Here is a 24,617-nt window from a genome sequence, read left to right on the forward strand (position 1 = left end):
AACAGTACATTTTGTAATTTACAGAAATTGCCTCTTCCCTTAAGATTTGCATTCTGAACTGAAATTAACATATCAAATAAAAATGAAAAAACTTACAAACTCTTAAATTTTCATCTTAACATTCAGTCAGTGATTCACTCAGAACACATCATCTCCTCTGATACTTTGATGACACAGCTCTACACAACAGCAAAGAACTCCAGTCTGGCCCAAGAAACTGAGGTCTGTGTTTTGATGGATTTCTATTGTATGCAGAAGGACAAAATTGTAACTGAAAGCAGACTTTTGTATTACGATAAAATTATATCACTGAAGGCTAACATCAGTAACAAATATGCCTAAATTACCCAGAAAGAAACTTTAATATTTTCAAACTCCACTTAAATTTTATATTACAAAACTTTGATTCCTATCTCAAGAAGACTTGATTAAAAAAGAACTACATTACTTGAAAAAACACACCAGGTGAGACACAGCAATACCTTCCTCTATCAACCGTCAAGCCTCTCATCAAACCAAGCACTCATTTACACATGGCTTTAAAAAAGATCAGAGCACAGGGATTACAGAGAATATAATTCTTAGTTCACCACCTCAAACTCTCTTTAAACAACATAAATGTTGTTACAGTGAAAATAAGAAATACTTTGTGCAATCACAGAAGCAGTGTGCAATTGAACTCTGCAGACCAGCAAAACGAATATTAAATTCCTGCCAATATTTTCCCCTATGAATGCTACATAATCCTTCAAAAAAAAAAAAAAAAAAAAAAAAATCACTTCTATTTTTTCACTCAGCAAGAATTATTTTCTTTCTTGATTGCCTCCTGATTCTTCATTGTTCAGATCTTAGAACAGATTATCAGCGCTACTTGAAAAGCTACCTTGTTGCCCATGGTCTCTTTCACCAACTGACACAACGAACAAAACAGATGCAGGTGAGGCTAAAAGGAAGGAGACAATGTTCCAGTTGATAATGTTCAGTGTTTTCAGTACACACAATGTAAATCACTCATGTTTACATCCACTAATTATCACAATGGGCCTATCTAACACAAATGCAGCAAATGTATTGTACGATCCTTGTAAATCCTTGTGCATCATTATCCATGCTGACACTTAACTGCATTACACTCAGAATTGGCAGCTTTTAGCCATTTTTGTTCATACTAAAACACAGATGATATCATTTCACTTCAGGATAAAACACTCCAATAAACTATATGTTCCTTTTCTATCAAAAAATATAATAACCAAATTCTGACCCTAAGTGTACTCAACGAGTAGTCTTGCATATATTTTGTAATTTTGAGTATTTGCAGTTTACATTGGATTACTTAGAATGAGCTGGTACCAGCCAAAAATACAAAAGTCATAGGCAAAAATAGTTTTCTACGGAGAAACAGCTACAGTTTGTCCAGTGATTGTCTCACAACAGCTTCCACAGAAACCAAAATGATGTTTAGCCACATTTGCTATTGGTGAATTAAGATGAGATTGCCCAAGAACAGGAACATTTCTGTATTACTTGGTTTATGACACGCAAATCAGTCACACGTCTTGAAGGAGTTAAACTATTACATTGTAATATAATTCAGTAAAAAGCTTTCTCTGTAACAATTATGGATATAAATTTACCACAAAGCAAAAAAAGAAAGAAAAAAAAAATCTTATTTAGAATCTGCTGAACATTTAATAGATGGAAAGCATAATTAACTATGAATAACTCAGAGCATCAGAAAGTAAGACGCAATAGTAATATATCGCTCTGAAATCGCCCAGGGAGGTGATGGAGTTGATGGTTGGACTAGGTGACCTTAGTGGCCTTTTCTAACATTAATTATTCTTTGATACCTGGATTATTACAAAACCTTTGTCAAAAATACACACATACAGAAGTACACTAAGTACCACCGTATTTTCTTTCATATATGTCTATAGCTTTCCTTTGCATAATCTATCTTTCTGTGATGCGCCACTACTTCAAAACAAATCTAAAAACAAAAAATAGTGACAATTCAAATGCAGGGGATAATAAAGGCAAGCACTTGCAAAGGACAGCAAGCAGATGGTATCTAAACACATGGAGAGGACAACAAAACGAGGCCTGGGGCAGGGTGAAGGGAAAGCTCTGGCATAAAGCTGCACTATAAATGACTCTCAGATTTCTTCTCACAGGCAGCAGCACACAAACTGCTAGCTGTGGACAGAATAACTACATCTTAGAGAAGTTTGGAGAGCCAGGAAGCTATTCGCACCACAGCAGCTTTCAGGAGTTCCAGAAGGAAACAGGTCTGCATGGCAATCAGACTCTGCTGACTTCTCAGCAGCTCGGACCAGCAGAGCAGTGACCAAGTACCATGCGATAACCATGGGCAGGCCGCCTGTGAGAGAAAAGCAACAAGCTAGAAGGAACACAAAAATGCAGAGTGCAGTAAATCTAAAAAATTTTGCTTCAGAGCAGGCCAGGAAAGAGCTGGCAGATGCCTGGGAAGACAGAGCCCAAAGCAGCTCACACCTGTCTGCAAGGAAGTCCCAAGCAGGCTATTTTCAGCAAAGGGCAGGAGTCCTCAGCTGCCAGGCACTGTGACCTGGGAGGGAAAGGAGAGCAGCATGCAAAGAAAGGTACTGCAGGCTCCACAGAACTGCTTCTGTAACTGTCTTTCAACTACGACACTGGTACCTAAACATTAATGTCTATGATCATTCTGAGCTCTCAGTAGTTGTGCACCAGCTGCCATCAAGGCTGATTGCTGGGCTAAACACCTCCGGTCCGAAGAAAAAAAGAAAATCATATCAGCTCTTTCATACAAGAGTTGCAAATAAACAAGATAAATAAGTAGAGAAAAGGACTGCTCAACACATGAACACATCGAATCCTGTCAGAGTTTAAGGTGTGTGGATTAAAGAATTTCATAAATATCAATGACAAAGTTGAAGGAATTGAGAAAAATTACTTGCAGTTACAGATGCCTCGATGTAGTAGGCATAAATAAAACAGCAAAAAACACTGCATCTGTGATCTCAGGAAGGAGAGTTGGGTGTTTTTTTCTCATTCTCCCTTTTTTTCTTCATTTTTCCCTGAGCACAGCACTAGCTAGACAGGCAGACTTGAAAACATCAGCAAAACAGTGGCCTGTTGCACAGTGTTTCTGCTCCACTCCTGCAAACAGAGCTCTGTTTACATTCTTTGTAAATAAACAGGGCTGCACACACACACAGGCACAAAAATCTCACAATCCTCAAATCACAATCTATTTTTCTTCCTGAGAGAAGCAATTTGGCAAAGCCTCAAGCATTAGTTAGCTCTTGGGCTCTTACATTAGAAACATTACTTGCCAGGTTTTCCAAATACAGATGTCAGATAGGCAAATATTGGCTAACCAGTGTTGTGGGCTGTTTTTCTGCCTACAAAGTTACCTTGTAACAGAACTGAGCAATCTCTTGATACTTGCAGGTCAAATTAATGATAGCCTTCCTGTCCACTTTAAAGATGGCTCTTCTAAGCAAGGATATATGACTGCTTTGGGGCTGGTTGTTTTTGCACGTGTGCCTGTATAGCTTTTTTACTGGTACAAAAAATTTCTTTTAATTGCCACCATCAGACAGCTCTTTTATATTCTGGATCAGAATGAGCAGAGGCAAGATGCCCAGTCTGAACTGGGTTATGTTCCAGAACTCCTTACTTGCTATACTGTGTGTCCATATGCTACTTTACCTCAAATGGGTTTTGCAACAAATGCAGAGGACAAGTTTGATGGAGTAAGTAGCACTTACTCATTTGTGGTCGTTACTGAGCTTTGCCATCATTAGACATATGAGCCTAACTACTCCAGCAGGTATAAGTCTGAAGCACAGATATATGTTACACACTTCGTAAGAAGACACTTGCTTTCCTTTCCAGACACACAAGTCTATAAAACACAGTTAAGCAGACAAAACTCTCCAACTCAAAATTAAATAAAACAGAGAAATGTTAGTAAAGGAATTGATGATTTTGCATCTACAGCTGATTGTAATCTTTTGTATGTCCGTGCCAGATTGTCAAAAATCCAAACAGGCCCAAGTCCAGTTCTGACAGGTGCGACTGAAGACTGGTGTTAGATTATCTGATTAAAGGGCAACCACTGTAAATACAGAGGCAGCAAGAATCAGCGGAAAAACAAAGGGTAGAGAAATCCCAGCAACCTAATCTGTGAACAGGGAGCTCCTGAATCAGCTCCTCCCAACACCATCAATTAAATCATTGTCTTCCAGTGAAAAACCCACCAAGATGAATGAGGAGGAAGCTCTCTCCCCAAAGAGCACCTTGAACGTTAAAGGTTACTGCCTTAGGAATACAAGATTTATGGGATGTGGGAAGGAATAATACTTTGGGATTGGGTAAAATTTGCCATAGGATTGTGGAAATATACAAGACAATATGAAATATTTAGGGAAAGGCACTAGAGGTGGAGAAAGATAAAGGTGGATAAGGGAACAACAGGCATACAAAAAGAGTGAGGAAAGAGGAGGATGAAAGGGGCAGGCCCAGTGCAGATGGCTCAGAACACTTGCCTGACAGCCTTGCCCTTAATCATGACAGCCTACCCTACAGTGTCATTAAACTCTATTTTTATGTTCTCTGCGGGTGCACTTTGTATTTTGAGTGTGGGAACTCCAGTGAACTTAATCCCAACTAGCCAGCAGGTAGATAAGAGGTCCAAGCACCGACAACTGGAACAAGAATAAACCTCAGAGGTTCTATGGGCCAACAACTAGGGCATCAGACCTAGTACCTGAGTAGCTGGAAAGCAGGAGGAGGACTGGGTTGGCCATGCAGATCCTGTTTTGAGGGCTCCATATATGTTTGTGTGAGTGCCACCAAAAGCTCTGTTCTGAATCTCTGCTAGTCTGTGTGGCCAGCTACGTATGCATCTTATGTGTGTGCATGTATGTGCGTGCACACACCTACAGGGAATAAGTGTTCAGTCTCATCAGGGGCTGGCTCTGGACACAAAGCTGCAGCAGTCTTGCATTTAGCTATTTAGCTGGGATGGGAGGTATGCCCATAGGACCCAAAACCTTCCAGATTTGATCATTCTAACAACTGACATGGCTAAAAGAACACAAATTTCTTAGCAAAGCTATCAGTAAAAATTTGAAGGTGAAGAGTATAAATCTGTCATTTTGACATTTTGTTAACAATTCAGTATTTGAATGACAGCAGAAAAAATATTAGCATTCTCAGGTGCTACTTAGCTTCAACTGAACGTCCTCTGCATCTTTTTAAAGCCCTTGAAATTCCTGAGTGCTAAACACGTTCAAAAATAATTGTCACTGCATCTTTCCTATGTTTTCTTACAAAGTCAGGACTCAATTATATACCATTATAATGGAAGAGTAACACAAATAAAGCAAAAAGATAAGACATAGTAGATGTAAATTCAATTTCAGGAACATATTTAAAAGATATGCCTTAGAGAAACTTGTGAACATCATTCCGTAAAGAATAACAGCATCTTTAATTTCAAGTATTCTGTATGAAAAATCATGCATACTGTAGCTACAATATAAGAAAAGATTACATGAATTAATAGTGTCAGAAATCCACCCAGATCCCCCCTTTCAAACATACTTGTAATAAAGTCAGTTCATTAAATAAACTTTAATACTTATTTTCTTGTGCACCAACAACCTGCTTGTAGGTGCTCTTCCACTGTGAAACATTCTGAGGAAGACCATCTTTTTTATTTGGCTTTCTAGATCAACACTTTAAAATATTAATTACCTGGAAAGCAGCCAAGTGAGATTTCAAACCAAGTATACAAAGGCTTTGGATTCTTATTTATTTTAGAACTCAATGTTTTAATTGATAAACTTCTATTTCATACTCACTGTGCTTATGCAACTCTTCCCCATCTCTTAGGAAAGTCTTGGTCAAAAGTAGTATTTCAGTGTTCTCAGAAGTGGAGATCTCTCAGAGCTGTCACCTAACAGCAGTGAAAATTCCTGATTCTAGTTACATAAGCATCAGAATCCATCAGAAAGACCAACAAAACCAAAGATGAAAAAGTATCACTCTGAGAAGACCACCACACATGCTCTCCAGTGGGAAAGGTAATCCTTTTATAGAAAGATTCACATAGAATAGAGGTAATTCCAAACACCTTCCGTTATAGTTTATGGAACGGAATAAATAGAGGTTGATACGTTCATCTGGTACATGGGCATGGCAGGAATTGAATGCTTCTGAACAGTAGCCGTAGCAGCTGGAGAAGAGAGACAATGAGATAATACAAATGCTGATGATACAAAGCTGAGAGGATTTGCTGACACACCAGAAGGCTGTGCTACCAATTCAACAAGACCCGGAGAGACATGGACATAAAAGAAGAGTATGGACAACAGGTCAAAGGAGGCAATCCTCCTCCTCCTCCTCCTCTACTCTGCCCTGGTAATGCCACATTTTGATTACTGTGTCCAGCCCTAGCTCTCTAGTTCAAAAAGACAGGGATCTCCTAGAAGGAGCTCAGCAGAGAGTCACAAAGATGATTAAAGGCCTGGAGCATCTCCTGTGTGAGCAAAGACTGGGCAACCTGGGTCTGTTCAGCATAGTGAAAAGAAGTCACATCCTCTGAGTGAGGATGTGATAAATGTTTAAGTATCTAAAGGGAGGTGGGAGACAAATGGATGAGGCCAGGCTCTTCTCGGTGATGTGTAACAACAGGACAAGGGGCAACGGCCTAAAACTTGAATACAGCAAATTCCATACAAACATGCAGAAGAACTTTTATACGGTAAGAGTGATGGAGCACTCAAACAGGTTTCCCAGAGAGGTTGTGGAGTCTCCTTCTATGGAGATATTCAAGACCCAGCTGGATGCCTGTCTGTGTGACCTACTGTAGGGTACCTGCTTTAGCAGGGGGTTGGACTTGGTGATCTCTTCCCTTCCAACTCCTGCGATTTTGTGATTCTGTGAATCTGAGGCCCTGATGTTAGGATAGAAAATACCAAATTGGCTGTCCACCAGAAACCTCATGCATTTCTGAGTCTCCTTCCATTACAACAAAAAAATCACTGTTGGATATTTTGATACACTACCTGCAGTAATGGTTACAAAATAAAATTACATTGTGTCTTTATAGTATTATTAATGACAAAAATGGTTCTGTTTCTGCCAAAACTTGTTCTAGCATTTTAGCTTTGACAACACAGAAAAAACATGCAGCTTAAGAATAGTTTCCACACTACTATGGCCTTCTTTGACCCCCCAAAAGATACAAGCTATTCCCATGTACAGTAGTACTGTGGAGCAGAAGTAATAAGAGGTTGCTGCCTTTGTTGGAAGGCTGTGAAAACATGCCAGTAGGTTTTGTTTGGGCCTAAGAAGTTACTTCACGAAAAACAAAGCACTGAACTTTAAAAATGTTTCACATTACTTCAATGACATTTTTGCCAAAGAAGGAGCTCTAAAAACTTCTTCCCTCTTTCCATGGAATTGTGCTGCCCAAGGTTTTTTTGGGAGGATAAGTCTTCAAGATTAACTAGCAAAATGTTGAAGTACCCACATTCATGAGCTTTCAAGAGAAGAAATATGATCGCTTACTAAACGTATGAATGATTTACAGTACAAACATATGTAATAGCAATTTGCTGCTTTGGAGGACATCAATATAAAGCTACAGTTTGAACACATTTATTAGAACAGCCTGATAAACAGAATGGCCAAAGTTTCATCCATTTGAAACATCTGCGTGGGATGTGGTCCTGCCCTGGAGCACTGTCCAGCCACGATGAGAGGCGATCAACCAGGCTGATGGACGAAAGCCACTGTGTCAAGGAACTTAGTAGAGAACTGGCTCCTTTGTTTGTAACATAAACAATAGGCAGAACTTGGAGCTGCATGCGTTTGTTTCCAATTGGAGTTGTTAAAGAACAAAGAGAGAGAGGTAGAGAGAAGCAAAGGAAAGAGAAATAGCACATCATCCATCCAGTCACTATCAGCAGCATGCTTCTGGTAGGTGCCCTAGATGAAATGACTTTCACATATGTTTTTTTTAGGTCAACACTGACAGTTTGGATTTTGTCAGAGAGCTTACCCAAGCCTAACAGTGAGTCTTGAAGAAAATACAGAATCATCTGGGAGAGAAACTAAGGAGTGCAGCATTTCTAAGGGCTTCTCGTGTCAGAGCTTCTCGCCATAAAACCTTTGGACAGAAAAGCTATTCTTCAACCAAACAGTAAGACTGGCAGATATCCTCTGCATGGCAACACTCAGAGGAATGCATATTCTGAAAGAGGCCACAATTATCCTGATAATACACAGAATACACAAGAAAATGGAATGCTTAACTAATATAAAGTTGCTTAACTTGTTGCTTAGTACCTCAACTGGAGTACCAATGAAAATGCAGAAGTATCATCATAGTGAATTTATGGAATTATATAACATCTAAACATTTTATTAATCATTTGCAAATACAGAACAAGAACATGCAGAAATCTCAAGTTAATCTACTCTGTAACACAGTGCACTGACAACAGAAAAGCAGTAATCAGGCATAGGTACATTCTGCTCTGCACAATCTATCAGACAGTGCACCCATACAACCTTGGGCCCAGAGTGGATATTTAGTGAAGTCATGATTAAGACAGTGAGAGGCAAAGGAGTCTCCAGTCATAAAACTGGACTAAATTTGTAATAGGAAAGGCTTTGCTTACAGCTATACATTACTTTTTATTTGACTTTTTACTCTGAAGTAGAATTGGATACACATTAATTTACCGTGGAAAGGGAAAGTATATTGTTCAAAACATCTATTTCCAATTTTTACATGCTTTTTTTTTTTAGCCATTTATTGTGCTATAATCATGACTGGATTGCTTGAATTTGTTTCCAGCAAAGGGCAATTCTCACACAGGAAAATCTCATGCAACCACCCAGCACCATCTGTCTCTCCCTTTCCCGAAGATCTCTCATTTGAATACCAACCACCAGTGCCAACAACCAACATTCACGTTTTCAGAAGGTATTTTAAAAACTTTCCTGTAATAAATATCTCACTGATAACTGTATGATGACAATTTCTTAAAGATCAAAAATAAATAAAGATCAAGTCGTACACAGGAGATAAATGAATAACAGGAATACTAACAACACTTTTGTGATCAAATACCAACATGTGGTTTTCTTACATAGGGCAGAAATTCCATACACGGACAGGAATAAACAAAATCCAACATGCAAAAATAAAATACTTCCAATTCTAAACTTTTTCAAAACATACTCATGAGCTGATACAGGCACTGACTGCTCTAAAAGAAAGTTCAGAGTATCACTGTGAAAGAAAAAGACTGCTTCTACACGTGTTACTGGTTGTTTTTTCTACACATGCACAATGACAAGCTGCAGCATTCCCTGCCTGTACATTCCTTTCATACTTCCCTTAAAAGTCTGCCACACAAAAACAGTGAGCATGTGAAGCCTTTGACACAAAAAATACACAAATGGTAGGATTTGTTTTGGCCAATATTAGTCCCCTACAATTAAGTCTGGTTCTACAGGCACACTGTCATCCTCCAGTGAAGGAAATGCCGCCCTGGATAAACAGCTGCCATCCCACATTTGGACAGGATCATTTCCTCCCTACTTCTAAGATCAAGTACAACAAATAGCAGAACTAGCTGGAAGTCTGGAAGCAGGGAATTAACATACATCGTTCAATATTGTAATAAGCAAAACCAAAAAACTGAAGTTGTACAACTACTAGAAATAAACAGAAATGCCTGGAAATTGAAGTAATATTTCTTTTACACTTTAAAAAAATATAAAGAGGGAAGACATCTAAAATGACATTTTAAATATACTTTTAGAACTTAGTGGAACTGATTAAATGGTTCCATTGTTCTAATAATGATTTTTTGCTTCAGTGTTAGTTACAAGAATAACAACACATTATTATCTTATAATGCCCTGCTATGGAGTAATTATTCCAAAGCATTTATCTGACACAGCAATGTCAGGTCATACTGGATGTTGTGAGCTGATGGTTCTTCTACTTCTAAACATGTTTTATTTCTGTTATTCAGTACAAATGACACTTCTGCCTTAGGAGATGCAGTGCATCCACAATTAAGTTAAAAATAAAACAAAACAAAAGACACACGTTCCTACACCCAAAGGAATCATCCTACATCACAGTGATTCACGATGCCTCTTATATCAACTAACATTAGATCTCTTCTTAGGAAAAGAAACAAACAGTACTCAGTCTCCAACTTTTTTCTTCCAAACCATTATTTGAGATTTATTCCTCCTTTACTTTCCCTGACAGCATTCTTGGGATGACCTGATGAAGAAACCACGTTAAAGCATGAAGACATGCATTTAATTCTCTCTGCAAAGATAAATTACAGAGAGGGGTTTACATAGCTCAAGGCTAAAAAAAAGAACAACACAAAAGAAACAAAAATAAAAGCAAAGAACAGCTGTCCTTAAACTTTGGCTGCACCACCCCACCGCAAATACTTCTGCAAGCTGTGCAACAAGAACTTTGCTGTCCTGCTGTCAATTTAAAATATTTTCCCTTTACTGACATTTACAAAACCCCTCAAAAATCACAAAAATTGAATTACAGAAGTACTGGTTAACTACTTTAAAACTTCTCATGAGTGCTCGGCTGTCATCATTTGTTTCTGTTATTTTCCAAGTGCTGTGGAAGAACACTGAAGCAGAAATCCATTTTAAAGCAAAATGCAAACGCAGCCTCTGCAGAAAGGCAGTAAGAGTCAGTCAGACATACCAGCCTTACTAATAACCTTTAGCAGTAACATCTTGTGGTAAAACTGCATCACTGACAAATTTAGAATCCAGAATCAGAGCTTAGAAAAGAAGAACAAAAAGACTGCCAAGTGTTTTGTCCTGTCCTGTGACACAGAAAACTGTTATATACATGAGGAACAATCCAAACATTAAAAAGTGATCCAGGTGGAAGAACTGGCATTTTTCAAGATGGAACAGAAACACAACAGAAGTTCTACAAAGCCCTTAAAAAGGCAAAAAAGAAAATCTGTACAGCTCAAAGGCCCAACTACTCTGTACATGGGATAAGGGTATAGCTGACACAACAGAAATAAAGACAGTTTTGCTTTCTTCGAGGCTTTTCCCAAGACCACCCTGCTCTGCCTGCTGCTGGCTTGCTAATGGCATTTGCAAGGCATGGGCTTTCATGGAATTTCACACAAAGACCCCTGGGCTTCATCGCTGCTCCTTAAATAAACAAACCAGGTAGGCACTGCGCTGGACAAAAACATTCCCAGTGTACTCCAAACTTCCCCCTGTATTTTTCGGATCTCAGCTCTGCAAACAAACGGAGTTGGTGTGACAAGTCAGGGCAGACTGTGGGCCCCGCCGTGCCCTCGCTCCCAGCTACCTGCGCTCCCTGGCTCAGGCTGCTGCCAGGCACCCACTGCTCACTGCTAGGCTTCAAACATGCTGGCTCATTCTATCTGCCCGACGCAATAGCCACAGAATACCAAGACACAGCTACCTTAACCCCCCGTGCTACGCCACCCCCAAGTCCAAGTTTCTCTAGGAGTAGTTGGGGGAAAGGGAGGAGGAATCTCATTAAGAAAAACATCTCAGATCTGCATTCATTTGCTTTTCAGGGCTGTATTATCTTTGACATCTCAGAGGATACTCAGCACATTGGTCCATCTCACTTTCTTCTTAATGTCTCCTAAAAGCCTCTTAAAAACCCAACAAGCAACTATCCTGAGAATGCTGCAGGACTCCTCATGCTCTGAGCTCCTGTAACAGCCAAACCGCCCATTAGAGCCCAGCTTCCTCCTACCCACTTTGTTGTTTTTTTCCCTCCAGGATAGGGTAACATACTGAACTTGCCAAGCAAGCAGGAAAAGCTACAAACACTCAACTCTGCAGTAAAAACACAAAGCAAACAAACCAGAAGGCCAGTGACGGGCTCCCTCCTTCCTCCTGTTTCTGTACGGTACAAAGCAGCTCCTCTCCCTTCCTCTCCTGCCATGCGAGCACGTCTAGCAGTCTGCTGGTGTGGGAAACAAGAAAACAAGCCATGCTCTCTTCCAGGTCTCCCACCTAGTATTTCAGAAACTCAAGCTTCTTAAACAGATCAACCACAATGAGGAAGGGTAAAAATTGGTAATAAAAAAATATACAAGTGTGAATTCAATGTGTTTGTCAAAAACATTTTTGTGCATGTGAGCTACAAACACGCTGCAATTTCACTACACCGAGGACAGCTTTACAGTTCAGACACTCAGTGGTACTGTATTTATTTCTTCAAAACACAGTAATTTTGGAAAGGGCCCCAAAAGGAACTGGAAGCTCACAGAACCGACAGCACTGTTTCATAACAGCTCGCAAAAAGAATTCAGTCTATTTTTAGATACAGGAAAAGAATGTGGTTACTCTAAAAAAATCTCAGATAACACATTAAATTGGGTTTTATTACTTATAACTGACCATACAAATTGTGCAGCTGATGTGCCAAATCCCTCTCCAGGTGAACTTTACCACATAATTAAATCCTCAAAAGAGAGAAGTCTGTGTGTATACAGAGCATTCACATTTGAATCTTTATTGCAAAACTATTCATCGTGCTGTTATGAAATCTTACTTTTTAATGAATGGTATCTAAATTAATCTCAGACATGCATCCATTTCTAATTATGTGCAATAATCCTTTACGGGGACCAATTCATCTAGACTGCCAGCAGTTCAACCAAGAGCACGTTTCGCTCAGAATGAGACCCATCCGTTTTAGGGAGCTGCTTAAAATTCCCATTTCTAAATACATTAATGTGTAATCGTATGCTGAAATCCCCCTTAGCAATGCCAACTCCATAGTAAAAACCTTTCCAAAAATCAAGTTCACACCTGTTTCCTTTACTGTTTTCAGCCCATCATCCTCTCTGTTATCACCACCATTTTATTAGCTTTGCATTTAAAAACTGTAGGCATCACAGTCAGAGAGAAGCAAACAGATAAACACTAATATTCTCTTTCCTTTCTGATTCATCATTTTGAATAACCAAACAAAATACATCTCAAAGCTGTTCTTACATCTCTCCATTTTGGAAAGGTGACTTAACAACCCACTCCCCCCACCATTTTCTGGATTTCTCATTGCTGGTATTTTGTTATACCACAGCTACTGAAAGGCAATTCTGTTTGCTTCTACGTGCCTTAGCAGAAATACACTTATAAACCAAAGCACAATGCTCATTTTGACCTTCTTCAATCATGCATGCCACACAGTCCTTGCTCATTTTGAAAGGTTTATCTTTTACTGTGCTTCCTTCAGATAGCATTCAGTACAAGATTGTGTCTTTATATGATGAAACATTCAATAAAATATGCTTTATGTAATAATTTCAGCTAACCATGCAGTTTGAGTACATAAAATTAATAACCTTTTTTTTTTTAATGTCAAAGCCCAATATCAAAATGGCAAAATATAGCATCTGGATGGTCCTCTGCACACAGCTGAAATGACTGCTGTAAATAACTTGATGAAAATATTATTCTGTTCCAGGTTTAAGCAATTCTTACAATCAAAATTTACCTTGAAATCCAGTCACAAGCAAAACAGACTGGATAATTTAAAACCAACAAAATAATCACAAGGAGGTTATTTTGTGTCAGAAAACTTAAAGTGCATTCAGTGCCTCCAAATATTTCTTTAAAATGGAACAGCTACTTAAAATCATAATCATCTGATTGACAGACAAAATAATTGCTTTAAAAACACTTCTGAGTCATTTTGTCCTTACCTGCAGGCATGAACCATTACTGCATGCAGTGACTGCTCCATTTCCTAGCACAGACTTGAACAAGGATCACATCTATCTCACAGAATGTGACTAATTTGGGAATTTGTGATTCCTGAGCTACTTTGCAAAGGGCACTCCCTTTCCCCATAACAGGACATGAAATGCTTCATCAAGTTACGTTTTCTGTTAATCTGAATTCAAAAGAACCCTCTGTAACTGGAGAATGATCTCCTGTAACACAACACAAACACTAAATCTTTAAAATGAATTTAGAAATCACAACGCCGTTTGCACAGAAGTGAAAAGGAAGGAGGTCTGCAACCCCAGCACACAAACAGCAGCCTTGCTTGCTGTATTGCCATTTGCATGCTGCAGCCGAGTAGACTTCATTAAAAAAAGCCATCAATAAATCTTTGCAAAAATGCACAAAGCTTAACCAAAACCAGAGGCTCAATTAACACATTACAATCACCAGCATGCAATGCAGAAACGGCACGAGCAAACTTAACATGGGAAAGAAAAAAAAAAGCCCTGTGCTGCTGCTTGCAATGCTACACCATTAATTGTTCATGCAAAAGATGTGGCTGTACCTTTCTGAAGAGGACGACTTCTCAGAGTTAACTGACATCAGCAGCTCAATCTTCTGCTTGATTTCTGGAAAAATCAGAAAATATTCACAGCCGAGATTGCCTGCCCTGGCTTTCCAAAGTCTTACAACCAAAGGAGTTTTTTCCTAATCCCTTTTGTTTCAAACGAGGCCACAAGATTCGCAGCACTTCTGTGAAGACCGATTCAATCAGGCTGGGAAGGAACGAGCTCCGGGGGCATCAGGCCCTGCCGAACTCTGCACATGACTGTTTATGAAAGCAGGAGGAACCATTTCTTTAGGCAGAGGGGTGTTGCCTTTCTTCAGGCAGAGCTGACACATGCACGAGGTGATTCTTATCGCAACGCTTACTAATTGTGGCACAAATTCCAATTTCTGGGGAAAAAAAGAGGACTTGATGATTCATGGCACATAGTATTTCTCCCCTTAATTGCCTAAATGCGGATCAACACCCTCAGAAACATCCATTTCAAAAGCCCTGAAAAATATGGCTCTTTGAATCATTTTTGTCACAAAGAATGAAGTATTAAATCAGTACTTTAATACATGGGGTAGAAATCATAAAGGGAAAATGCTCCACACATTGCAATTTCTTTTTTTAGTGCTCTATGTTAAATTTTCTTCAAATCACTTTCAGAACTAGTAGTTAAATTTCCTCCTTTTTTTTTTCTGTTTTTTTTTTTTTTGTTTTGTTTTGTTTTTTTTATAATCTATTTATTACCACTGTAGCACTAACAACAAAAGAGTAGAAACGTCCACTACAGAACCTGGTGTATGCTATTGCCATAAAAGAGCCGCCCAGTGCCTCTCCAGCACCACAGCATACACAGCAGCTCAGCTCTGGCTATGGGGAAGGCAATCCTGTGCCATCTGTGGCTTCTTCCATGGGATCTTCCAGAAACAACGTACAGAGACAGCTGAAAAATGAATTATGATGAGCAGTATGGTAAAGACGCTTGTGACTAAAACAACCTCAAGGAATAATGCCATGAATGTGAGCATCATTTTAAGACCCTAGAAGAGTTAGAAATAGTGCTCTCACCTATCCTGGGCAACATTAAGACCAAGTTCGGTTGCTCACACTTTAAGTAAATTTCTATTATTTGGGATGGGAATTCTAGGATGGGAAGGCTTCAACATGGCTTTTTTTTTTCTTTCTTTCTTTAAAAATGTTACAGACACAACAAAGTCTCTGAATTCTCTGGAAACAAAAAAGAGAAACTGGATGTACTTTTCTTAAATAGACATTAAAAAAATTTGTAATGCTGGTTAGGTTCAGCATTCACATGCCCTGCTGGCAGGGCAGCAATGATCAGCACCTGGTCTAAGTGCACACCGCTGCTTCTCCCCAAAACACACAGACTGGAGAGGCCTCCACAAATGACCTCAGTTCTCTTGTCATATAATGGTTTGGGTTGGAAAGGACCTCAAAGCCCCCCAGCCCCACCCCCTGCCGTGGGCTGGCTGCCCCCCGCCAGCTCAGCTGCCCATGGCCCCATCCAACCCGGCCCTGAGCACCTCCAGGGACGGGGCACCCACAGCTCTGTGGGCAGCTGTACCAGGGCCTCACTGCCCTCTCAGTGAAAAATATCTCCTTGATACCTAATCTAAATCTCACCTATTTTAGCTCAGGCCTGTTCCCCCTTGTCCTATCAAGTACGGTAAGGCCACAGTGAGGTCCTCCTGGAGCCTTCTGCTCTCCAGAGTGAACAAGCCCTGCTCCCTCAACCTGTCTTCACAGGAGAGGTGCTGCAGCCCTCTGAGCATTTTTGTGGCCCTCCTCTGGACCCACTCCAACAGCTCTGCATCTGTCTGGAGCAGGAGCTGGCCGGATCCACCTCCAGGCCCCAGCACCTGAAGCCCAGAGCAGCTCCTATTTAGGCCACATGCGTATTTTTATTTTAATACGAATTATTGGCCACCCCAATAACTCTTACGCATCACTAAGAACTACGCTGTAATAAATTAAGACTCCACAGAAATCTTTAACACTTCCTAATTTCTAGCTATATACAATTATACCAGTATTTTAAAACTGATTTTTAGTGCAAATTATGCCACTGCTATTCACCATACAAATTATACAATGCACTGGATACTCTGATAATTATTTCAAAAATTGTTCTAAAGAAACAAAGGAAGGCAGACTTCATAATCTTAGGGTTACTGTAAAGGAGTGTTTTACAGCATCTTTGTGTTTAAACTGCAGTGCAAAAGATGAAATAGATCACACAGTTGTGGTAGGGTGTGAGCAAAAACATTTATTGCAGGGCTCAAATTCACTGCCAAATATTTACGTGCACTAAAATTCAAAGTGTACTGTAAATGAACAGCTACTCCACCAAGTTTCAGCCTGAATATTGAGAGACCACCTTTCAGACTAAAGCTGAAAAGATACTTGAGGCAAAAAACAGCTCTGAGAAATCTCTATTGTCTACCTTGTATTGCCCAGGTTAAAACGAAGTCTACACCACTGTATTTTCCCCCAGCACCCACTGTGACCCTACGCACATAGCATTCTTGTGAAAGCCGTGGTGCAGAACTCACTGTGCTACCTACCAGACCTGAGGCCAGCCCCAGCTAGGGCACAGCACCATGACCTCTGTGACTGAAAGAGAATGCCTGTGAGTTCTCAAGTATCTGCCAAAACTACTGACAGGCATTTCTAACATGCACTGCTATAAAACACATACATGCAGAGACTCATACCTGCTCCACAAAAGGCAGGTGGCCCTCCCTCCTACATGTCTCCTCTACTCTGAGCATCCCACTGGCCAGAAATCCTTATTCTTGAACACAACCAAGTGCACAGCAAGAGCCCACCTGCATTCAGAGCATGAATTTTGCTTCCCTTCAACACAAGGCATATCAAGGTTTGGAGATCTGTACTGTATTTCACTATGACCTGATCCACACAGCTGGTAACTTCAGCTTCACACGGCCTCTTTTCTTGAGGACCAGCACAGTCACCATTCCCAATTGATTCTCCTTCTGTTCTGACCCAATAGTGTTCAACAAGAACAGGATGCCTCATTACACATTTTGTAAGAGACTGGTGTTGTCAGCACTGGAAGCTAACAGCTACTTCTGTGGGAAAGAGAAGATGAAAGGTTTGGACAGCTTTGTTGGAGAAAGCTCACAGCTTTGGGATGTCGTGTTTTCTTATTTTCCAGTATGAATGGAACTGCTGAGGGCTTGAGGGAAGCTCTGTCAGCTTCTTAATGCCTTTCTGGACAGAGATGAAGCTGACAACACAGAGGTGTGAGCTGAAGCTCACTTTGCTTACCACTGATCTTAGACTAAGAACATACCTCAAGAATCCAACATGACTTTGTATTGCTTCTGAATTTGTTTAACCCTCGTAAAAATCAAAACCACTGATATAAAGAGATAGTATGAAGACTGGGACTATGGCAAAACAAAATTCAAAGAGCTTGGACTAAAATGATCAGCAGATTCATTACATAAGCAAGCCTCCACATTATCTTCACATAGAACGTATTATTACATTAATGTCTTACTGCTACCAACACTCTAAAAGATATTAAGAAAAAAAATCCAAGATGCAAGCTCCTTTGCTGCCAACTTGAAGTCCCTGGATGCTCTAAGAGTTAAAAAACATTTTTCTGCACCATTGTTTTAATTTACCTTTTATTCAGTGATAACTAAGATTTATTTCACACAATGATAAGAATTTAAATCAGATGAGACTTCACAGTAAGAATAATTTCTAGTATTACTAATGAGGGGTCCCATTCACTTGTTAACATTTCCATTACAACATTATTTAAATTTAGTGATTTTTTTTTTCCTTCTCCATCTCTGCCCATCTCTCATGAAGTCGAGATGGGATTTGCGCCATTTTACGTCTCTGCTATTTGAGATTTTTGCAAGAGAGCCATTTCCCCCATGTCTAAAAGCAAATCTGTACCTTTGCACAAGCATACCACACCCCTGAGGAGATGCTGACACACAACTATCACTCCAGATACAAAACTGATCACAGAGATGATATCACCAGATAAGACAGATGGAAGTCTATTTGAGTTTTATTTCCAACAAAGTGCCTTCTAAACTATGGGAAAAAGACAGCTGCAGAAATAGCAATGTGATCATTTCTGTATTTTGATTATTTCTAAATTACATATCCAGAAATCTGAGCTCTCTTACAGAATTTATTAGAACACACAAATTGCAGCACAAGTCCAAATAAAAAAAATCCCTTTAAAAAAAAAAAAAAAAAGGTGGTCTCTATCACCTAGTCAGCCAGCCTTCACAGCCAGAAGAATGTGAACTATAGAGATGTTTGGTAAATTTCAAGCTAACTTCAATAAAAAAGAGTCCTACAGCTGAGCTCTTCCTTCAAGGCTCTTGCCTCCAGCCCTTCCAACTTCATGTAGAGCCAACACTCCAACTTTTGTTTAATTCCATCTGCTGTGGCACCAGAGGCAAACACTGGCCTATTCAGGAACCACATCAAGAAGAACAGACCATAATAGTGTGGCTTAAAAACAAAAAACAAAACAAAATAAAAAGATGAAAAATTAGTGAAAATTTGTGCCAGCAAATCCAAAAGCAGCAGATAACAGAAAGAAGCCACAAAATACCAGTTCAGGGAGGGAAACCAGCAGCATTGCAGCTAACTCCTCAGTTGCTCCATACACTTTATCAGCTCACTCTGACTAATTTTACACTGTATAGAGATCAGGTATCAGACAACTGGCTCACATCCAAGCCCTGAGCAAAGCAGATGCACTAAGTCTCTAAAGCCATACTACACAAACTTCAATTGAATGAAAACAAAAACGCTCTGCAATGCCCCAAATGGTTGCATAATCATCTCGTTTTATCAACTTCTTATATTTATTAATCAAAGCAAAGCTATGTACAACCTTTTTTTTTTTTATCTCCTCCAAGAAGCTCAGGTGGAGGTCATGCATTAGACCAACAAAAAGCATCAGCTAATGCTAAAATGGGGAGGGATTTCCTTTTTGAGAGCAATCAGCTTTCTGTCAGAAGAGGAAAGACAAGAAGCTTGAAGGGGTGGGCTCTACAAAGAAGTGCTGCCAGAATTTTTAAACTCAGGAGGGATTTCTAGGAAAGCATCACGCCAAAGACTGCAAGCATGAAACCTAAACAAAGTTTGCACAAGGAATCTAGAACAACGTCAGAAAGAATCATGGAAGAAATCTTCCCAACAAGCTAAAGAAATGAAGCTATTTATTTCTATAATGTGCATGAAGGAAAAAAACAAAGTAAGCAATAAAAATATACCCAGTTTTTAATTAATAAGTAGACTCAGTCTCATTCTGTTAATCTACTCTAATCAAAAAATAACTTCAGTGCCTTTCTTTCCATTTCTGCACATACAACAGGACATGAACTGAAGATGCTTTTAGCTTTCCTTCTAAGGTATCTTTAAATATCTCCTTCATCACCAACGTGTCCTCATCTATTCTCTGCTGTCTTTTGCTTCTTTTAGTCATGTTAGAACTACAGCAGCTTGAATCCTACATTTTGCATATGAAAACACTCATCCTTCTGTAATTTGACTGTCTTTACAATGTTAGCGCTAAAATAAACAATCCCACTTCCCAATCCCATAAAGACAGACCTGAAAACATTATGCAAAACAAATCAGACAACATACTCTAAGTAAGTTTTCAATCTGCATTTCACTGGCTGACTGGCAGAGTACAGAGGGTTGTCATTGGCAGCGCAGAGTCCAATTGGAGACCTGTAACTCGTAGTGCTCCTCAGGGGCCAGTGCTGGGTTCAGTCTTGTTCAACATCTTCATCACTGACTTTGATGAGGGGATAGCGGCCACCCACAGCAAATTTGCTGATGATACAAAATTGGGAGGATTGGCTGACACGCCTGAAGGCTGTGTTGCCATTCAGCGAGACCTGGACAGGCTGGAGAGCAAAAAAAAACCGGATGAGGTTCAATAAAAGCAAGTGTAGAGTTATGCTCTACAAGGGATCAAGGGAAGAATAATTGCATGCACAGGCTGGGAGATGACCTGCTGGGGGAGGAGCTCTGCAGAGAGGGACCTGGGTGTCCTGGTGAACGACAGGTTGGCCATGAGCCAGCAGTGTGCCCTTGTGGCCAAGAGGGCCAATGGCATCCTGGGGTGCATTAAAAAGAGCGTGGCCAGCAGGTCGAGGGAGGTGATCCTCCCCCTCTACTCTGCCCTGGTGAGGCCTCATCTGGAGTACTGCGTCCAGTTCTGGGCTCCCCAGTACAAAAAAGACAGGGATCTCTTGGAAAGAGTCCAGCGGAGGGCCACAAAGATGGTGAAGGGCCAGGAGCATCTCCCCTATGAAGAAAGGCTGAGTGAACTGGGTCTGTTCAGCCTTGAGAAAAGAAGACTGAGAGGGGACCTGATCCAGGTCTATAAATATCTGAGGTGTGGGGGGCAGAATGGCGAGGCCGGACTCTTTTCTGCAGTGTACAGAGACAGGACAAGGGGAAACAGCCGGAAACTGCAGCATAGGAAGTTCTGCACAAATGTGCGCAAGAACTTCTTTACAGTGAGGTGACGGAGCACTGGAACAGGCTGCCCAGGGAGGTGGTGGAGTCTCTTTCCCGGGAGATGTTCAAGACCCACCTGGACACCTACTTGTACAACCTGGCGTAAGGAACATGCTTTGGCAGGGGGTTGGACTCAATGATCTTTGGAGGTCCCTTCTAACCCCTATGATTCTGTGAACTTTAACTTGATTTTAAGTGGACACAGCCCTGTTTTGAGCTCTGGACGTTGTACAAGTGATGCATTAGACAGTTTACACTGTGGTGATAAATTAAAATTGTCCTGCCAAGACACCAGTTAGCAGGACAAAATCAACAAGTACATGTCTAAACACAGCTTGAGAGATTTGCTCCTTGGCTTCGGTAAGCTAACGTACTTGCAAAGTAAGACATACCTCTACAGAGTGAACTACTTGAATACCAGGGGCTTCTTCGGAAGACAGCACAATCTCAGAGCAAGCCTACATTTAACCAATGAGTGATGAACTAGAAAATGGAGCAGTGCAGAATAACAGCAATTATAATGACTCTAGAACAAATCCTTCTTCCAGGTGTTGCTAAGCCTCCAAAACGAGGGAAAAGATTCGTGCATGTGTCCCAAGGCAGTGCTTGTTATGCTCAGGTGAGTCCGATAGCAGATCACAGACACGAGACCTCCAGTGGTGCTGCTCTATGATGAAACTTCTGCTCTTCCAACACCGTGACATGGCCAGCAAGAATTAGAGGGATCGCCTCAGTGCTTTAGTACTACTGTAACAGGACAAAACTTGCGAAGTATAAAGTGGACATCTTTCCTTCTTGCATCTTTACAAACACTAGAAAGATTTAGTTCACATGGAATTTCAAGACTGTAACTGAAATTCCTAAGCAACCTTTGGAACGTAAAAAGCAGTCTGAAGTGGCAGTGAATACAATGGGACTGAAGCCAGATGCCAGCACTGTCATCCTGCAGACTCTGAGAAGCTAACAGCAAGTTTGTTTGTTACATTCTTAAAGGTGTGAAATCCATACAGTCTTCAGTGAATTTCTGGTTGGTATTTTCTGATCTTATGAACGGAACAGGAGACTCCTCTGCAGCAGATAATTCTCTGTGTTCCTTCTGCAGAATAGGTTCCTGATTTGCATAACCACAGCAATCACGTCATAAAGTTTCATGGGGGTCATCAGGTTCATGCACATTCAGGGATATCTTGGTTTCCATCTAGAATGGAAGAATATTTCAACAGAACATGTATCTTCCATCTAGAAGATACATGCTGAGAAGAATACAGAGGTTGCCCAGGCATCCAGAAAAAGCTCAAACATTCCCTTCTTTCACCAGCAGAAATAGCAGTTCTAGCAGTTTAACACTGGAAAATAACATAGTAGCTATATAGACTTTTTCAGGTCTGGTACACACAACCTTCACAGCAATACTGATACATCAGACAGCGACTTCCCAAATAAAGAATGAGCGATAGAAACCTGCTGTTTGCAATCTCCTGTTCGGAGATTACACTAATATTTTCAGTTTATTCCTATTCAGTACCCTATCCACGCTCACAGCATGAAGAAATTACAGCAGAACATTTAAGGTTATGCATATTCAAAAGATAAAATCACCACTCTAAAACTGCCCACTTTGAATTGACAAAGCTAACTTCCTCCTTCTCTAATGGGGCATATCAAGTAGCCACAGTTGCTGTATTCTGCACACTTCTGCACCAGTGCTGTTGCAGTTACTGCTCAGAATGTAAACATGTTTGTTTTTAACAACACAACCCCCCCACATGTACACACACATATGTACAAGTTAGGATAAAAATGTGACAAAGTCTTTCACTTTCCCTTACATCAGAAGAAGGATTCATTTACTCAGGAGTCACAGGTACATTTTCTCTACCTCACGTTAACAATATCATGTCTTTTCCTTCTTCATTCTTAAGAAACTATAGGAATATCACTGGTATCCTCTCAAATTGAGTGTTCCCTGAGCTTCAGTCAAGATTGAAAAAAATAGTACTTGTACAAAAAACTCTGAAGAACACCTGTCTTCTTTCAGAACAGCTGCTACCCCCTGTCTGTACCCAGTGACATAACAAGGTTAACTCCTACAGACACCGTGTGTCAGCACGCTGCCAGGAGTTCAGCTTTGCCCCCATTAACACCAAGGGCAGCCAAAGATGATCTGAAGACAGCAAAGATCTTCAGTGGTTGCTTCTCACTTCTGTAAAAGCAAGGCAGGGTGGAAACCAGAAGCTTCAAAACCATCCAAGCCTCTCTAAAAGGGGAAAAAGCATATAAAATACAGAGATGAATATGCCTTTTATCTGTTGAAATATTCTGTTCTCAAATAAATATACAGCCCAAGCCTCATGCTTAATACCTCTGAATAATTTAACACTGTCAAGTTTTTGAATTTATTTTAAAGTTTGTATACGGAAATTTTTGAAGTTTGAAGATGAAGTTGAGAAAGCAGTCGGCATTAGAAATGCATTAAGGATATGATATAGTCTAAAAATGACCCACTATAAAGTCAGGGAAGCAGCGTGACAGCAGAGTGTAACTATGCATTTGAATGTTATTTTTAAGTTGTCCACACAACTTTAGCTAAGTCTCGTTGACATAACCTGGCATTTGATCTTTTGCCAGGCTGTAGTATTTGCCCATTAAAACACCTTGGAAAAAAATGAAGATGACATTAAGAGGAACTCCTCATTCTCCCAGTTCTCGGGCTGATGATGCAGGCAGCCCCAGCTGCCCTCCAGCACAAACTGCTGCTGTTCTCTCCCTCTTCCCACCTCCCTTTGTGCCCCACCTCCTCCTCCCCTGGTGCTTAGAAATCTTTAAACGTGGATAAGGAGGAGGAAAAAATAAAGACCCAATAATTACTCTGCCCAATGTTCATTTGAAAACCTGCGGTTGGACAGAAAGCTACTCCTCAAAGGAAAAACTACAATACAAAACTACAATACAAGCATATTTTTGCATAACTACTTGTCAGATTAAATACTAGTAAAGCAAACCAAGGAAAAAATTATTAACCCCAAATATCACTGAGCTTATTTTCTAACCATGTGTATGCATTTATCCATCCTTGTTATGAGAAAGGTTATGTTTGGAGGGGACAAAGACAGAGTTAAGAACATATTTCAGAGGTGCTGAGAGGGAAAGTTTATTTCTGTAGCATATATATTCTGGGCACAATATAAAAATAACTAAACAACACAGCAAGACATTCACTCAATATCTTAAAAAAATTTTCTCCTGTCCTTTAAAATCAGCTGCTGGTTTCTCCTTCTTACCATCATTAAAGCATCATAAGGGAACAGCTGTAAATAAATGCAGCTAGGGAGCGAGTTAAGAAGTTATCAGTCTTGCAGCTAACACAGCAAATAGCCAGCAGTATTTTCCAGCTGTTGGCTAAAGGCAGGGAGATGGCTCACGAGTGTGCAGGGTCAGCTTTTCTGACAAAGCTGAAAGAAGAGCCACATTCGACGTGATAACGACGCTCAAACTGGATCGCTTTAATGTCTTTACCACTTAAATGGATAACTTCTGATTTCTAGTCTGAAGTATTCCTAACACATCACTTTTGTGATCCACTGTACAATCATTACCGGGTTAGGATTCTTCCGACAGCAGCATTTTGTTGCAGGTGTATAACACAACTAAATACTGCATTCCATTCTCATTTTCAGATACT

General features: G+C 40.2%; 1 protein-coding gene across 4 annotated transcripts in view; it reads right to left on the reverse strand.

Moving 5' to 3' along the window:
- The window catches only part of SRPK2 (SRSF protein kinase 2), an 86,573-nt gene extending 71,935 nt beyond the window's left edge, over nt 1-14,638 (reverse strand). For all 4 annotated transcript variants that reach the window (XM_042872289.1, XM_042872290.1, XM_042872288.1 and 1 more), the window contains exon 1: nt 14,384-14,638. In XM_042872289.1, the coding sequence (XP_042728223.1) occupies nt 14,384-14,421 (38 nt within the window). In that variant the 5' untranslated portion in view covers nt 14,422-14,638. The remainder of the gene's footprint in view (nt 1-14,383) is intronic.
- Between the last annotated feature and the right edge of the window lie 9,979 nt (nt 14,639-24,617).

The sequence above is a fragment of the Lagopus leucura genome, unplaced genomic scaffold (genome assembly GCF_019238085.1).
Source record: "Lagopus leucura isolate 7727_CA_CO unplaced genomic scaffold, USGS_WTPT01 Super-Scaffold_100008, whole genome shotgun sequence".
Classification (NCBI taxonomy): Eukaryota; Metazoa; Chordata; class Aves; order Galliformes; family Phasianidae; genus Lagopus; species Lagopus leucura.